Consider the following 19,327-nt stretch of genomic DNA (forward strand, 5'->3'; position numbering starts at 1 on the left):
CTTCAAAAGCCATAAATATGGAACCGTTTGAACAACTTCGCCAGTTTTTTTTTTCTATGGGATCTATGGTGTTTGTAGATATGATATTCTTCCCCAGAGTAAATTAATTTGCTTACGAGGAGAGATATTTTGTATAAATCATCAGACCGTAACACGAAAAAGTTGGTTAGCGAGAAATTTTTCGGTTTGTCGCGATACACGTGCAGACCAAGCGAGAAAAGTGTTGACAATTGTTTGAAATTATTTTTAGAATGCATTGTTACTCCACAGCACCGTTATTTATTTATTCCGCAATCGTAGTTTGTTTATGCGGGCTGTCTCGCGTATCAAATTCATTGCGCGCCACCAAGGTTACAATTCAGTTGCAGGCAGGTGTCCCGGTTCGTAGGAAGTGCAGTGTGCTTTATTTTCCGGAAAAAAATGTATCTTAATGTTTGTTTTTGTATTTATTTAATTCTGTTTATGTAAAAGATACAACATTCAACGAAAGAAGTAACAATAGTTGCGTGTATTACACATATAATGCAAATGTAAAATAGTAAATAGTTACGTCGAAATATAAAGATTTACATGCAAATCTTGAGGTAACTATAGTTGTTTTTTTTCAAAATGCATCAAATACATAGATTTTGAAGATTTCCTATACGATATTAAGGAAGTAAATTTGTCAAAATCATTAGCGATTAACAGCGACTCGAGCTCCTCCGTTTGTTGATCTGGCAACGCCGCGCTTTTAGCATTAATTTTTAGCGTTTGGTTGAAGCTTGGTGTACCCCGCACCAGACCCTTCTTACTGGCAACTGCGTCCTGATTGTTTAGAGTTACTCATTGTTGAAAGTATCTCAGTTGCGTTACTGTATAAATAACACGATGCTATATTTTAACTATTGGGACTTAACAATCGGTCTTTCCATTGCTATGCCAATATTCAGAACGAGAATTTTAAGGAAAGAAAATTCAGTAATCAATTTCGTAAGTCTAATTTTGAGGGAAGAGCAAAGTACGTTAAAAGTTCATGTAACTAAGTAACTAATTTGCACTAACTCATAAAAATAACGATTACTTGCAAATGTCTTGAACGTAACACGTTTCTTTTATACGTAGAGTGGATTTAACCTTAGATCATTTTCAGGATAGCACAACAGGCATGTATTCACAAGTGGCAGTGACAACAGGATTCTGAAGCCTATATTGATTGGTTAAATAATCTGTCTAAAAATATTGTCTATTCCGATGAAAGAAATATCGATGAATCTGTTGCACATGGCTATTTACACGCATGATAGAAAAAGCCATTTTTCATTGGCTCATAGCAAAACATTACCAAAAAAGATTTTTCGTTTTGATATCTTCCAAGCTTTGTGAAAGTTCGTCTGTGTTATGCTATATGGCCGTACCTTGTATACACACATCTCTACCCGTTATGCAAGCAGTGTGTGGAGTGATAGACTTTCAGGAATCTCACGTTCAATTTCAAATTAGTATGAAGATTGTCGTTTTTTTCGAGTCAAGTAGCGGTATTCAGCTTAAGCAATGTTAACTGCCGTTATAATCCAATTTGCACTAATAGGTCTTTCTGCTCAAAAATGCTGTCACTTAATGCTTTTTACCTGCTGCATTCTAGGTCGCCATCACTTTATTGTTTACCGTGGCGTCTGCAATTCCTCCAGCACAGTATCCGGCGGGAGTCTCTCCCCAGCAGTGCCCCAACTACCCCTTCTGCGGGAACGCCCCTGCACCCGTCGCTGCCAACGGCGGTTCCTACGGCAACGCGGCATCCGACGGCGGGTACCAAGGTGACCAAGGTAGCTACGATGGTAGTCATGGAGGAGAAATTGCCTATAATGTAGGCCAAGGAGCCTACAACGCTGGGCATGGCAGCTATGGAACAACTCAAGGTTTCCAAGGAGCATACGGAGCTTTGCAGGGAGCATATGGAGGTTCACAAGGAACATACGGAGCTTCACAGGGAGCGTACGGAGCTTCACAGGGAGCATATGAAGGTTCGCAGGGAGCTTATGATGGTTCACAAAGCCCCCTTGGTGGTGGACAGGGAGTCATCGCCTACGACGCTGAGAAGGGGCCCTTCCCAGAGGCCCAGGGAGCCCACCACGGTGGGCAGGGTGCAGGAAATGTCCACTACAACCAACCCAGCGCCTCTTTTGGATCTGGAGCAGTCGGCAACTTTGGAGGAGCCGGATTTCAGTCTGGTGCCGCCGGAGGCCAAAACTACAACAGCCTTCACGGCTCTCTCGCAAAATTTCCTGCAGGGCTTAACCCCGCAGCCTGTCCAAACTATCCAAAATGTTAGTAACCATTGTAGCGATCTGTGTACTGGCAGTGTTCTATAATTCTGGTTAAATTATATTTGTTATGAAAGAAATTCCGTATAGAGTCAATTATTTTTTTCCACTAATCGGATTGAAATGTTTTCCTGACTCAATGAGTTAACAGTGCGTAAGTGTTAAATTTTGAATAGAGTTAACAAAGAAGTCTTCTACAAAGAATTATTCTGTTTGTAATGATCCACGTAAGACAAAACTTAACTAACTCTTCGGTACAACAGTGACAGGGTAGACGCTATATACACCACACAGATGTAATTAGTTCAGTTTGATGATACAGAAAAAATCGAATTCTTAAAATTACACAATCTATGAACACAGTTACGCAGTCAGTGTTTTTTTTTTACCGAATGTATATATATATATATATATATATATATTAATTTAGTTGGTGTTTTAAGTCCACTTTATGCACAGTAAGGCTAATCGGGACTGGACCTACAGCTTAAAGTGGGATCCGAACTACTATGCGCCTCCACAAGGAATCGAACCCAAGACCCCTTGATTACAAGACGACGACGGTACGACGACGGTGTCCATAAAGTCTCACCCCACCCTGGGTATTATGAGAACACGGATTCCATGATGTTCAGGGGGAAACGTTTTGAGGCCAACCATTCCCTACCCGGGCCCCCACAAGGGGGTAGGCTGGGGTTGACTCAATTTTTTCAAATAGCAAGGGGAGTCGAAGAATATGTCGTTTGCAAGGTCTTATCATAACAACAATACAGAATACAGCAAATCCGGGGTCTCTACGTAGCTCCAGTTGACAATGGCGTGAAATCAAATGTAGAACATGACCAGCATTGGACAGGACTCTAACTCCTACAGTAGTAATCCTAGACAACAGTGGGAACTGGAAAAATGTTCCTACACTGTAGCATGATTCGGAGATATCCTAGCAGTGTCTACAAATACGTACACCCCCCCCCCCTTCCTAAGAGATGGCAAGCGTCCTTACACAAAACCGCATGTCATCGCGCCCCCTGAGGTTGCTACTAGGAGGACAAGTACAAGCACAATCGCAACTCATGTCAAATGGTGAAGGAGGCACGTAGTTACATGTACAATGTCAACTGAAGGCAAATGGGGGGTTACAAGATGTTACAACATGTACACCACCAAAAGTCAAATTGAGCTTACCTACTATTTACAGAAGATGTTCGAAATGAGCCCCATTCACTTCTTGGCAGTAGAACAGACGAGTATAAAATGCACGTCGCACTTTGCTGAACGTGTCTGCTGAAATGTCTCTACAGGCTGCTATTATTCTTTGTTGCATATCAGCTAGACTACTAGGTTCTGTTTTGTACACAACAGATTTAAGGTGTCCCTAAATGATAAAATCGTTCGGAAGCAAATCAGGCGATCTCGCAGGCCATTCGATGGTACCACGACGGCCTATCCACCTATTGGGATAATGTTCGTTCAAGTACTCACGTACGTCTTGGCTGTAGTATGCAGGACATCCATCTTGCTGAAAAAAACGATATTGTCCGCATCAAATTCAGGCACACCGTTGACATCGACTGAGTTTTCTACAAGGTCCGTTACCAAGGGATCCACTGTGTCACGTACAATTTGCAGGTACAGATTACCGTATAAATTGCCATTAAGAAATAGGGGTCCAATAATGTGATTTCCTAAAATACCTGCCCACACATTAACCTTCTCAGGTCTTTGCGTATAGCCTTCCCTCACAACATGGGGATTAACATCTGCCCATACTCGAACATTGTGTTTATTGATTGATTGATTGATTGATTTAGTTTATTTTACTTCGCGTTTTGTGCCTCTTGGCTAATTTGCGAAGATGGGGATGAGTGATGAAATGATGAAATTGATGAATGGACATTCACAAACAACCAAGCCCGACCGGGATTCGAACCCGGGACCCTTGGCGTCGCAGCGCGATGTGCTAACCACTTTTTTTTTTTTTTTTTTACAAGTTTTCTTTCATACAGTAATTTTACAGGTTTTGGATAACAATAGTTCTTTTAACATTCCATCAGCACCTTTAAAAAATGTGCAAATAATATTTTTCTTTTATCTTGAGACACTTTATGATATTCCTGTTTAACATATATTAAAAATTGATCATGAAAATCTATACCTTTATGTATGCAGACAAACAATATATAATGTCCAACCAACCATTGTACACTACGCAATTTAGTACATGGAAAATACGAAAACGTAGGTAACATTATGTTATGCACAGTAAACGCATTGGGATGGGTGCGACAATTTTTTCCTAATAACACACATAGATATTTCCATGTTTCACGTGTCCGTATGCATTCACTTAGCCAGTGTAAAATCGAACCATTTTTTTTACACCTACCGCATAGTGGGTCTTGTAACAATTTTAATTTATGTAATTTCTCTTCCGTCACCACTATATCCTGTACCACACAGTACCACGCAGATTTTACCAAGGGCGATAAATGTGGTGCGTGAACATTGTTCCATATTTTATGCCAGGGATGGGTTGGTTGATTAATCATTATCTTGCAGCTAGGCAATGTAGCCAAACAACGGGCCTGGTATAATTTAGATACTTTTGGTATTTCAAGAGGTTTCGCTGAAAGTAGTATATAACAAATTTCTAGCACTGATTCTTGTAAATATTTATACTGCGGTGGCACCGTTGCTATAGCGATCGGAGACTGCAATGGTATGGTGTCCAAAATCTGCTTAAGTATCACACCCGTTAAACTGTCTGGGAAGTTTACTAACATTGACATATCTGCTTGTACTCGGAGAGCCTGGCTTTTTAAATCCACGTGAATCAAGCCAAGCCCCCCGCACCGTACCGGCAGACATACATTCTCGTGACTCACCCGCAGCATTTGGTGTGCCCAAACAAACCAGTTTATCGCACTCCTTATCTGTACCAAATCCAATTTCCTCATCGGAAGCACTCGTGCCACAAACCAGAGCTTTGAACTCGCATAAATGTTTACAAAAGCTACCCTGGCAACCAAGCTAAGGGCACGAAGTTTGTTTTGTTTAAGGACACTTTTCAGGTCAGCAATACATATTGAATAATTTTGAGCAATCATTTCTTGTAAAGAGTGGGTAAAAATTATTCCAAGTATTTTCAGTGCATTTACTTTTTGAATTTTATCATTTTGATACGAGTGGTTTGTAGCATCTAAGTGCATCCAATGAGTTTTATTATAGTTAATCTTTAGTCCAGCCACCGAGCTGTACTTTTCTATCACATTTTCAAGTATTTCCATATCTGTTGGCAAATTCACAAACACCGTGACATCATCAGCATAACCTAATAATTTTATCGTTGTTGAGTGAATATTTAACCCCTGCAATTGCATTTCAAGTACCTTTAAAAATGGCATTAACGCTACACAAAAACTTATCATAGACATGGGATCACCTTGTCGGACACCCCTTTGTATAGGAAATGTCTTAGTTAAGAACCCATTGATTTTTACACACGATTTGGCATCAGCATATAAACTCTTAATCGCATTTACAAATTTTGTACTACAACCCATCCTTAAAAATACAGCATATAAAAATTCGTGCTGTACAGTATCAAAAGCATTTTGAAAATCCAATGCCACTATACCATGGTGACCTTGTATGGTCGTATGTCTATAACTAGTTATAACATCACGAATTGTCTGTAAAACAGTAAATATCGATCTATTATTACCATAACAGTATTGATGGACACCGATCATTCTTTCCATATAAGGCAAAAGACGACGAAGTAAACATCGTGCAAAAATTTTATAATCCGTGCACAACAAAGATATAGGTCTATAGTGTTTTACTATCGTAGGGTTTGGAACTTTGGGAACCAGGACGATTACACCTGTATTGCTCGTCCTACCCAAGCAGTGTTGGTTATATACTTCATTTACCCAGTCTGTCACAATATTACCTACAAGTGACCAAAATCTTTTATAAAATTCTATGGGAATACCATCTATTCCCGGCGATGATTCATTCCTAGAATCGCTTCGTACACCTCAGCAGCTGTAAAGGACTTTTCCATCCGCAAGTTGTCATTAAGAGAAAAAATTTCCGGAACTTGTTGTAAAAATATTTGTTCCTGAGCTGGATCATAACTTGTTCCTTGAAATCTAGAGTGATATGCGCGGTAAAAGATTTCCTTTATGTCAGTCACATTACTATACTCCGAATTATCTTCGTCTATTATCTTATGAATCGTTTGGCGTTTTCCACGATTACGTTCTTGTAGAACATGACTAATATTTGCCATTTCAAGAGGGTCAAAAGGTAAAAGTTTACTACGAATTTTGCACCCACTTCTCTTTGCGCGTGTAATTGCAACAATATTGCCTGTACTTGTTTAATGTTCTGTTGCACTTTTCCCCCTCTTACTCCTTCATCAGTTAGCTCTCTCAACACTTTATAATAAAAATTGTATTTATTATTCCAATCCTGGTTCCGTTCCCTACTATATTGTCTACAAAACCGTTTGATAGCTGGCTTTAGATATTCATCCCACCACTTAATTATATTTATTTGTTTCGCTCTTAATCGTTCCCAATATTTCCATTTCTCTTGGAATTTGTCAGCAAAAAGTGAATCATCAAATAACGATATATTCATTTTCCAATATCCATACCCATATTGTATATTTGGCAGTTGCATATTTACCGCCATTATAATTGCACTATGATCTGAGAAGCAAGTTGGCACCATATTAACATTAGTGATATTAGGGATAATTGATGGTGAAACATAAAATCTATCTAACCGTGACGCTCCCCCATCCTTTACATACGTGAAGCCTGCACTAGTTGGGTGCAAAGTGTCCCATACATCTTTCCATTGAAACCCAGTTACCAACTGTTGCAGCGCATTGGATGTATTAAATCCAGGGCGCTGGTCTTTTGGCAACAACACACAATTAAAATCGCCTCCACAAATAATATGTTGCTTATTACCTTGAAGTTCCGTCGCTACTTCAGTTGCGAAAAATTCATTGCGTTGCTGCCTTTGATTACTACCAGAAGGCGCATACAGATTACATATCCACAGGTTTTCCACTTGTACACTTGTAATTCTACCACTCGGATGGTATTCTACATTTAATACAGGTATATTATCTCTGACTAATACAGCTGTCCCTTGCGCTGAATATGTGGGATTATTATAAACAATATAACTAGAGGGTAACTCATAATTAGTTATTGCTACTTCTTGAATGAGAGCAATATCTATAGCGGACTGAATTAGAAAGTCCCCCAATGCACTTTGTTTTGTTTTGTTTTGTAGTTTGTTTATGTTTATACTAGCAAGTCTAATGGTGGTAAGCATCACTATGGATATGTAAACACTTGATTTTACAATACTGTTAAATATATACATTGTTTTACTGTTTTTAGGTCTACCTTACACACCAAGATTCTTAAATTGTCCTTTACTATTATGGCTATTCCTTGTGTCTTGTAAGTAGCATTATTGTATACACGAAGGGAATATGGTAAGTCAAATTGGAGAACCGACACTTCTTGAACCAATGCAATATCAATAGATGATTGCAAGATAAAATCACCCAGGCCATGTTGCTTTCCTTGGTTCTGCATTTTACAACAAAATTAATATTATCACTTACCAAGAATACCGCATGTCGCACATCATCCTGGAACAACCTATCGCACCACACAAAAACACACCATATACTAACGCGAAAAACTAACCAGCACAAATTTATCATATTGAAAAAATCTAATTTTTCTCACTTTCAGTTGCGAAAACGTTAGTATTTGGATTACTCTGGGATCTGGTGATACGTGCCGGTGATGGATACGGAGAAGGTCGATCTTCAGGCTTTTTTTCCGACAGTGAAGTCACCTCATTCTTTGCCTGGCCTTTCTTCCTTTTATGTTTACCCACCTGTTTCTTACTTATGTTTGAATTGGAGCAATCGGGGATGTTTTCAGGCAATGGGTTTTGTAATTGCTCTGTACTGGATAATTTCATAACACCGGTCGGATCAAACACCATACAAGAACTATAACTACTCGTCGTGAATTTCTCATCCTGCCGGATTTCGGCGATCTTTTCCTCTTGTGGCGAATTTGTTTGTACACACACTGGTTCATCCTTATGTATCACTGGCTCTTTCGGCACTTCTCCTATCGTGGTGTGAACTGAAGATTGTAATTCAGTCGGTAGAAATTCCATTGTGTCCTCCACAAGGGGCAGCTGGATCGGAGAGGGAAGCACACTTTGTGCATAAGTCACTGTTGAATGGAAAACACTGTCAAAAATCGTTGCGGGCGGGCGAGCTCCCCCAACTACTGAACGGGTATATAAACGTCTTTTCGGGCACATTATAGCTGTATGTGACACTTCCCCACACAGTCGACAAGTAGGCTGTTGGCCCGGATAAGTTGTCCAATAACGAAGACCTAGAATTGTCACATAAGACGGTATTGGTTTCTTGAGTGACATTTCAACTATCTTCCTCCCAGTACGAACAGGGTATATATGTTCACCTGAATAAACTTCATCATTGAGAGATTTGATTTCACCATAGGATGTCAACACAGCCCGAATCGCGTCGTCCGAAAGTTCCATAGGCACTACATGTAATCGAACCAGCACAGTGTTTTTATCCGCCCAGTCAATTTTCACATCATGAGAACCCTCTTCGTCACTATATTTCAGAGTGGCACCGCATTTAGCTATTAACTGTTCACCCAGAACTCGCGAAATCAGTTTAACATACACACTTTTCCGAAAGTAATCTATCTCAATACTTAGCACTTGATCCGGGGTCAATAACAGCTTTTCACTAATGAACCGATGAATGTTCATAGATGCTGGTACACGAGATACAGTCTGAAAACACAATTTCAAAGTATTTACTCGCTTAAGTTCCATGGTGCTTCACAATCTATTCGATTTCTTGCGTCACGCTAGCGTTGCCGATTACCAGTCCACTCAACACACAGGAGCTCACACGCGATGTTTCTCCTTCGAAGGCTGACCTTCGACTGTCCACTCGGCCACAGGGTCGGGCCATTGTGTTTATTAACAAAGCCATTTAGTAAAAGAACTTTCGTCACTGAAACAGATGTTGTGTAAGAAGTTCTCGTTGTTAGCAATCCTGTCGCACATAATTTCGCAAAACTCAATTCGTGTATCGAAATCATCATCTCCTAGTTCTTGCTTTATCTGCATTTTGTAAGGATGAAATTTGTGTAATTTTAATACCTTACTGATAGAACTCCGTGGAATCTTAGTTGCTTCTTCTATTTGTCTGAGAGACGTTTCAGGGTTTACAGTCACGCGTCCTATAACTTCCAACACTGTTTCCTCATCGATGTGAGATCTCCTTTGCGTTTCAGGGAATTTTTTCACAAGGTCTGAAACATACTTATGGTCAATATTAGGGCATTGGGGATAGAATTCGTTAAATCGTCTAGCAGTGGGAGGGTAGTTTCTGCCACATTCACCGAAAAGAAAGATAATTTCCACTTTGTCTGCACCAGAACGCGCCCTTCCGGCACCATTCATTTTTCTCGTCGTTACAAACACTTTAACCACCAATACACACACACAAACAGAACCACGGTAACGGAAGATACAAGAAACACGTTAGTAGAACACAGTGTGTACGACACTGCAACTCTTCTACGTGTCCGGTCTGTTTGCTTACGAGAACACAAGCAGAATGGTTCTGTTGAATCTTCATCGCGCTATTAACACTGATTACTTGGTCTGGTTCGATACTCCGTCTGCATTCTCCTTCAAACAAGTGAATGGGGCTCATTTCGAACATTTTCTGTAAATAGTAGATAAGCTCAATTTGACTTTTAGTGGTGTACGTGTTGTAACATCTTGTAACCCTCCTCCCACCCCCCCCCCCATTTGCCTTCAGTTGACATTGTACATGTAATTATGTGCCTCTTTCACCACTTGACTTGAGTTGCGACTGTGCATGTCGGTCCATGCCCTCTTGGTAACAACCTCAGGGGGCGCGATGATATGCGGTTTTGTGTAAGAACGCTTGCCATCTCTTAGGAAGGGGGGGTGTACGTATTTGTAGACACTGCTAGGATATCTCCGAATCATGCTATAGTGTAGGAACATTTTTCCAGCTCCCACTGTTGTCTAGGATTACTACTGTAGGAGTTGGAGTCCTGTCCAATGCTGGTCATGTTCCACATTTGCTTTCACGCCATTGTCAATTGGAGCTACGTAGAGACCCCGGATTTGCTGTATTATTGTTGTTATGATAAGACCTTTCAAACGACATATTCTTCGACCCCCCTTGTTATTTGAAAAAAATTGAGTCGACCCCAGCCTACCCCCTTGTGGGGGGCCCGGGTAGGGAATGGTTGGCCTCAAAACGTTTCCCCCTGAACATCATGGAATACGTGTTTCGCCATTTCTTCCTATTTACAGCCGTTCTCACAATACCCAGGGCGGGGTGAGACTTTATGGAACACCCTGTATATGCGTATATAGACACACACACACGCACGCACGCACGCACGCACGCACGCAAACGGGAAGCTCAGAATTCTCACTTCAAATGTCTGCAATTCCAACGGACTAGGATTCCATATCATATAACAATGGTGGTTGTTACTGGGAGTATAAGAAGGAAGCTTAGCTTAAGTTTATAGTGAATACGTGCTGTAAAGTGTTGCAAAGTATAAATCACTTACAAGTGATGTGCAAGCTGTATAGATAGTGAGCGATTGTCACTACTATGTCACTACTGAGCTTGCACTATTTCATTTTGCCAACTCAAGAATATGGTTTCCAAGAAATAATTAAACCCGCGCTTTCAGAGGTTCATTGGGAAACTAAAGAAATACGTAGTTCTCTTGACTGATTTGTAAGAAACTTAAGAACATTAGGTGAAATGCTCCCAATATGGCCCATTCTGTAAGTGATGGAAAAACAGATAATATACTTGACAAAAAATCTTTATTATTAAATTTCTGCAACACGTTTTTGTATTGCATATAATATTTATGTACCTATATAATTTGTTGTTTTTAACAAGTCTGCACATTATTTATTGCAAATGAAAACTTATTCAACTTAGTACCCAAAGGTGCAAATTATTCCTTTTGGCAATGTTTAATGAATTCTGGTATCATCTAGGGCAAACAAATGACTCCTTGTTTTGCACTGTGATTGGTTGATTGATCCATGTGAAACTTGATACGTTCTTGCAATTACTTCACGCGTCGTATTATTTTATTATTATTAAATAACATTAACTTAATAATACTCAGCGGTGAACGATGAGACTCAGTGAAGTACACAGACTCCTCTCAGGTACAGGGATAGTGTTAGGCAAAGACAATATTCACAGCACAGAGAAATAAAACCACATTACTGAAGTATGTATAAACTGAAAGTGTTTATTCTTTATTTATTGCAATTATAATGCAAATGTACTTGAGACGAAGGCGAGGACTTTGCTTTGTCGATGAATTGACTCAACTAAAACGCATAAACTCAATGCGTGGCTATCGGCAAGCCTATGATCACATAGACCTAGCTTGCGCCCCGAACTACCATACCAAGATGTATGCACAACACCGAGGAGTTATTTTTAATTTTAAAAGCTTCGTTGATCCGTGGCGAAAAAGTATGATGATTTCTTACGCGATATCCTCGCTTTTATACTATTTTCGAGAACACAGATTAAAGTACAGATGAATCACTCACTATCTACAAAAGGATACTATCAACAAAACTGACATCTATACAACTTTAGAAATACAAATTCGTATAGTGCACTCTTGCAAACATGAAGATACATTAAACTACTCATAACAGAGCATAAAATACAATAAACATTAAACAAAAGATATATATTACAAACAGGATGCAATATTACATATAATAAGACAACATTTACGCGTTCTTTCATAAAAGTATAATATATCAGTGACATATTTTAAAGTTGTGACGTCACATAAAAATATGGATCATATCAAACTTGTGGGTGAATCAGTACTTAGGCTATTTGCACCAGTCACATCGTACGGAGTCGATCCACGTACAATTACTAAAATCAACACGTCTCTCTCTGAGGACTGACTATAAGGGTTCATTTAGCTATCAATTTTTTCTTGCATGTTAGGTTGCAAAAATCCAGACTATATATATATACTCTACAATCAAGGTGCATTTGAATAAGCCTGCTATTTCTTTCCAAGTAAAAGTAAAGGGTACACATTGTGCATTGCACCTGTATAGTGACGGTGATGTAACGCGTTTATCGTAAGTATCCATTGAACAAACCTGATGAGTCCCAGAGCCGCTTTATGCAGATATCGTGGGGCATTCCACGAAAAGTGGTAATACTCCATGTCAACAACAAAATTAATTAATGGAAAGTATTATTGTTTTTAATTGTATTAATGTTTAGATGTTTGTTAATGCATATAATTTGCACATTTCACCAATAAAAGTTACTAGCATCTGCAGCCTATGTGCTTCACAGAAATGAAGTCAAAATTTGCAACATTTTTAAAGCGTCACACACGTAAGGCACTTTTGTAAAGGTTTTTTCATGCATTCAGCCTATGTCAACATACTTAAGTTTTTTAATTTGTTAGCAGACACCACAAAATACTTCATAATTCTATGAAATCGTTTCATTATGAATATTTTAATATAATCTCATGTCTAGAACCTTAAATAATAATAAATGTATAAATAGTGAAAGAAAGGAAAAATACATTCTATTTCTCAATTTAAATAATAAAATAGACTTAACGATCATATAACATATATTTTATTTTCATTATTATTATTATTATAAAATGTGTATTATATTTATGAAACCGCATATTCTTTAATATGGAATAATTTCTACAGAAACTACAAACTTAAATATAATACACATGTATATACATTACAACTTTTTTTATTCTTTTCAAAACGTTCTGTACAAGACTCAACAAATCAAGTAAAATACAACAAAAGGAAAGTGTTGTAACAAGATTCGTAACTCTGTTACTTTAAATTAAGATATGTACTTAAATAGCAAAGTCATTTTTAAATATTTAACTTTAAGTACTATTTTCAGTTTCTCCCCAAAAGGGTTCAAAATATTCCAAATTGTGTATCGAGTTTTACTGCGAGAAACGTGTAATTGTACATGAAATGTATAGCCAGTTGAAATTCTTTCAAAGAACAAAATGATTCGGTTCATTTATTATTGAAATGATGGCCACCGTTTGTATTTGGGAGTAATTACACTGAGGTTTGAAACTTGTTACGTCATCAAAGATTCAATCGTAGCGAAATTTTTGGTGAAAAGTCTAACGAATTACTGAAGGTTAAGTATCGCGAAATTAAGATTATTTAAAAGTTAATTTAGTGTTAACATTTTGGATAGTTGGGACAAGCTGCGGGGTTGAGTCCTGCAGGGAACTTGGTGAGCGATCCGTGAAGACTGTTGTAGTTTTGGCCTCCGAAGCCACCAGACTGAAATCCGGCTCCTCCAAAGTTGCCGACTGATCCGGACCCAAAAGAGGTGGTGGGCTGGTTGTAGTGAACATTTCCTGCGCTCTGTCCACCGTGGTAGGCTCCTTGTGCCTCTGGGAAGGGTCCCTTCTCAGGATCGAAAGCAATGACTCCCTGTCCACCACCAAGGGGACTTTGGGAACCGTCATAAGCTCCCTGCGAACCTCCGTATGCGCCCTGTGAACCTCCGTATGCACCCTGAGAACCTCCGTATGCACCCTGAGAACCTCCGTATGCGCCCTGGGATCCTCCGTATGCGCCCTGGGATCCTCCGTATGCGCCCTGCGAACCTCCGTATGCGCCCTGGGATCCTCCGTATGTACCCTGGGATCCTCCGTATGCGCCCTGGGAACCTCCGTAAGCTCCCTGGAAACCTCCATAGGCACCTTGAGCGCCTCCGTAAGCTCCTTGTGCTCCTCCATAAGCTCCCTGGGCGCCTCCATAGGCACCTTGAGCTCCTCCATAACCGCCATGGCCAGGGTTATAGGCTCCCTGGCCTACATTGTAGGCGATCTCTCTCTCATGGCCACCGTCGTAGCCACCGTGGCCACCTTGAAATCCTCCCTGGCCGGCGTAGATGGAGTTACCGGCGAATCCACCTTGGGACGCTGCGTTGCCATAGGAACCCCCCTTGGCGGCGACGGGCGCAGGGGCGTTTCCGCAGAAGGGGTAGTTGGGGCACTGCTCTGCTGTAACTCCTGCAGGGTACAGCACTGGAGGAACGGCATACGATATGGTGAAGGTGGCAAATAATACACACTGCAAAGAGGAAGAAAACACATCCATGAGAAGTTTTTAGCTTCACAGCAGTGACTCTAGCATCTATTTGTAAACTCATACTTCGAGGAGAAACATTTGATGATGTCCATAAATGTAATTCTTTCAAATATAATAGTTTGCTTTGAATTTCTTTACCTCTACGTATTCGCATTTCAAATATTAAGTTAATACAAATTAAGGGAAATAATATGTAGTTTGAAATAGTCATTAGTGAAAAATGAACAGTCAGTCGTAGTTCATTTATGAAACATGTTTTACTTGTTATGCTGTATGTAAGGCATTGGCATATACTCTGTAAAAGCAGTACCTAAATATTTTGCAGCATTTTTCTTTTCAAGTTAACAAAGAGTAAAAAAATACCCTTTTTCAGTCTGGTATTATGAAACGTGATACTAGTAGATTCTATGCGAGAATCAACATGCACTTTTTGTGTTCTGCAATTTTCGTGCAACATAGGTTGGAGCTGCACACCTCTGAGATGCCTTTTCTTCCAATAAACGATACTCATACGAGTTAACGCACATGTGAAAAATAAGGTGCATAAATATCTTCAAATCACAATACTATTATTCTTCAGAAAGCCAATATCCCCTTACGTGATGATGTCATCTAACCATGTTGAATATTCCGAACTGACTCAAACTAGAAATTCAACTTGTACGTGAACGATAAGATCAAGACAATTTAAATTCCCAAAGATTCATTAAGGGGTTTACACAGACTACAGATAAATTTTCAATGTGTATCAAAGATCTCACACTTTTGCTAATGTTCTTTGGTCAAAAATTAAATACACCGAAGTCCAACATGCATCACAATAAAAAGGTCAAAGAATGTCGATTTTACCGAACTGAGAATATCAATTTGCAGGAAAAAACATAAAAATTTAGTTTGATCAACGTATTATACTTCCATTTAATTTCTTGTTAAGGAGTACTACGATGAAACCCATGTGACTTTACTGGTGCGTATAATCCAAATAATAAGACATTTTGCTGCAGATCTATATCTGTTGAGCAGCTTTATTGCTCAAGCAAATAGAGTACAAGGTTGACTCACTCTCTTGTATGATGTTCATGTTGTTTACACATTATAATGATGCACTCAGGCGTTTTGTTCCTCGAGTCATTCTTTTGTAACCGTTGTACATTTTTCCTTTTGTTTTATGCTCAAGGGGCATTTAATAATTAACATAGATGTACGACATGACATGCTACTATTCAACATGAGTACTTATGTTTTTAAGATGCAGCTAAGAACAACATTACTTGAATAAGCAAATTAATGTAAGATTTATAATGACATAGTGCATAATCGAGATAAGCTAGGGTGTCACGATAGCGTAGTGACTAACGCTAAAAAATTGACACATTGTTTCCATGGCAACTTGTTTAAAAAATTCATCATATCATCACTCATCCTTATATTCGCCATTAGTCAGAAGTGGCAGAAAAGCGAAGTAAACCCAGATAGCACGAAAGCTTGTGGCAAGGTTGAAGCTGCTTGCTTGTAGTTTGTCAAGGCCAATTGGATAAGGCAAGCTGGATGTAAGCATGATGCTAGATTGTTTCAAGCATGAAGGTTTCTGTAACAAGCTTGCTGGAATTTTGATGTGCGATAACTAGTTGGCTTGATTTATTTATTTATTTGTTTGTTTGTTTGTTTTATTTTACTTCGCTTCTTGTGCCACTTTTGGCTAATTTGCGAAGATGGGTATGAGTGATGATATGATGAAATTGATGAATGGACACTTATAAACCTCCATGCCCAGGCCAGGATTCGAACTCGGGACTACTCCGCCACGGGAGCCGGCAACTAGTTGGCTTGATTCAAGCCTGATGTAAACTTACACTTGTCATTATATGCTTCCAGCAAGCTTGTTCACTTTACACGGGAAGCGTGTTTCAAGTCTGAAACAAGCTTACTGAACTATCTGATAAATATACCAAATCAATTCAAAATTTAGGTAAATTGACTCATTTTCACTCGTTTATCTTCCTGTGACAGAGTGACATCTTCACGATAATTCACCAATCTTCAACTAGAACGTATGTAATCCTCATATGCGTCTCAGAGGAACTAAAGATTGCACACTCACCAATTTTATCATGGCGACAAACACACACATACACGGTTTTCAGAAGAATCCAAGGAACTGATGCCTTCCCAAAATGCAAATAGCCTTTATATAGGAAGTTTCACTGGAAACACTGATGGTTAACTGCGGGGGAGAGATTTCTTTGGAATTCAACAGGTGGAAGTTTCGATTATACAACTGGAGGGGAAAGTGCTGCTTTAATTGAACCAGAACCGAAAGCTGCAATTAGGGTATGTACGGGATGTATTGGTTAACAACTATTCGTACATGATGTACCAAAAACATTCTGATAAACTTACACGCACAGTATGGTAAGACTGTCACACATTATCCTCAAATATGAAGAACTTGAGATACATTTTTAATCAATTTGAAAACTAAACATATTAGCATATATTAGCACACTTAACAAAAACTTACAGATTTTAAAAAGATCACAATCCGACCTCCTTTGCAGCTTCGATGCTAAGGGTCCTGGGTTCGAGTCCCCGTCTGGACATGGGTGTTCTATGTGAGTGTCCCTTCATTATTCATCCTGATCTTCGAGATTAGCCAAAAGTAACAGTAAAGCGAAGTAAAATAAATCAATCAAAAAAGAACATGACTGCAACGGTTCATAACAACAAAGGAAAACTAATTATGACCTATCACTGGAAGAAAACATTAAGTAAATAACATATGAACCATACCATTATAACATAGAATTTGGCGTCCATGCACCTCTTGCTTGTGGCAAATACCTTTATGCAGCAAAACCTAGGAATTTATAGCAAAAATGATAACAGTTTTCTCTCTACAACAAATACCTTTTGTCTTAACTGCAACGAAGCTCGCTCACTAAATTATTCTGTGACAAACAAGTTCGAAATGCACATTTGGCGTTAATATGGAACATATTAACTACAATTGTTACGGTACAGAGAGAATCGTAACAATGTGCGTCCATTTCGATCTGCAGCCGAGAGATCGGGAGAAGCGTGGCGGGCGGCGCTGACGGAGATGCCGACATTTGCGGCCTGTAATGCCCGCTTATTTTTATAGACATTTGCAGACATTTATATAAATATTGCAAAACGAGCACTAACCTGTGTTATAACACGCAAAAGTTCTTCTGTAATTCATCCAAGTTCTGCTCTTATATACACAAATAAATACGCTATAGAAACGATGTTAAGAGCCACAGATAATAAAGTATTTTAATCATAGTTTTGACCAGTAACGTCCTGTTTAAGTTTTTTATCCTTGAAAGAGTTTTGTGGCCATGGGAATCGTTTGGAGGTTTCGAATGTGCAACACTGTATCAGGATTACACTGCAAACGAAACCGATAAAAGTGAATGGTTTTCGTGAGCTTCCTTGCAATCCGAAATATCCGAGCTCGAGTTTTTTTGTTCCTTCGCGAAGACAGAGTTGCAAATATAGTGGCGAGCAATGTAAACCAAGAGCGTGTTAATTTCGTACTGTGCGCAAGAGTGTTATTCTTGGTTACTTGCAGTTACTTGTTTGTGTTATTGTAGTGTGTATGTGTGACGTGTCAGTGAGACGATTGGAATGCCAGCCGCAAGATTCACGTTAGAACAAAGATTTTTTATGTATGACACGTACGTGAAAACAAACTCGTGTCGAGACGAGTGTAGGTAATTTGTACAGAAATTCCCATGCGTTTCAACTCCACACAGAGATACGGTTAGACATCTTGTCCTTAAATTACGAGAAACTGTATCGTTAAATTTTAAAACACCTAAGCAAAAACGACGGATTCTAACCGAAGCAAAACTCGATGATATTGGTGCAGCGTTAGAACGTTCTCCAAACAAACCTCTACGCCGTGTTTCACAAGAGGTGGGCGTGTCAAAATCATCGGCACATACAGTCACTAAGCTACTAAAATTAAAACCATACTCTTATAACACAGGTTAGTGCTCGTTTTGCAATATTTACATAAATGTCTGCATATGTCCATAAAAATAAGCGGGCATTTCAGGCCGCAAATGTCGGCATCTCCGTCAGCGCCGCCCGCCACGCTTCTCCCGATCTCTCGGCTGCAGATCGAAATGGACGCACGGTACATGGTAATTCAAAATGAAGACTACAACTTTACACAGTTATTATGAGGTTATTATTTATGATAGCAAATCAGACAAGGCATCAATATAAAGAAGAACTTTGGAAGTTTTACTCACATGACTCAAATTATAAAGATTCAACCTGGGAACCACGTGTAACGTGGAAAAGATCCAAACAATAATCAAGTACTTGCTATGCACTAGACAGCAAGTCGTTGTCAACGGTTTCGAAGGCGCTAAGAATTCACAGTTGTAACTTTGGCAAATCTTTCGGAAGGGTGAAACATATGCATTACTACCAAAACGCATGTGGAAATGCCTTTGTACCATTGTGATTGAATCAGCTCTCGATAGCTCCAACACACAATACGCCTTCTACTGGCCATTAGCCATTTTGCGACACTGGCGATCCTGGTGGAGCATCTGATAAGCAGCCCGCTAAGTGGGAATAAAACTTCCAGAGGGGTTTTTCTTTATATTGATGCCTTGTCTGATTTTCTATCATAAATACTCGTAGTAACGTCATAA

At 39.3% G+C, this 19,327-nt stretch overlaps 2 protein-coding genes across 2 annotated transcripts; one reads left to right on the forward strand and one right to left on the reverse strand.

Moving 5' to 3' along the window:
- Positions 1–918: 918 nt before the first annotated feature.
- Positions 919–2,329, forward strand: LOC146004126 (uncharacterized). Its single transcript, XM_083142792.1, has 2 exons — positions 919–972; positions 1,625–2,329. Exons 1-2 carry the CDS (start codon positions 919–921, stop codon positions 2,309–2,311), a joined length of 741 nt encoding a protein of 246 aa, XP_082998918.1. The 3' UTR covers positions 2,312–2,329.
- Positions 2,330–11,785: 9,456 nt separating this feature from the next.
- LOC146003980 (uncharacterized) lies at positions 11,786–16,819 on the reverse strand. Its single transcript, XM_083142514.1, has 2 exons — positions 16,735–16,819; positions 11,786–14,615 (listed from the first exon to the last, which is right to left on the reverse strand). The coding sequence occupies exons 1-2, from the start codon at positions 16,762–16,764 to the stop codon at positions 13,713–13,715; spliced, it is 933 nt and encodes a 310-aa protein (XP_082998640.1). The 5' UTR covers positions 16,765–16,819; the 3' UTR covers positions 11,786–13,712.
- Between the last annotated feature and the right edge of the window lie 2,508 nt (positions 16,820–19,327).

The sequence above is a fragment of the Lepisma saccharinum genome, chromosome 21 (genome assembly GCF_977018435.1).
Source record: "Lepisma saccharinum chromosome 21, izLepSacc3.1, whole genome shotgun sequence".
NCBI lineage: Eukaryota > Metazoa > Arthropoda > Insecta > Zygentoma > Lepismatidae > Lepisma > Lepisma saccharinum.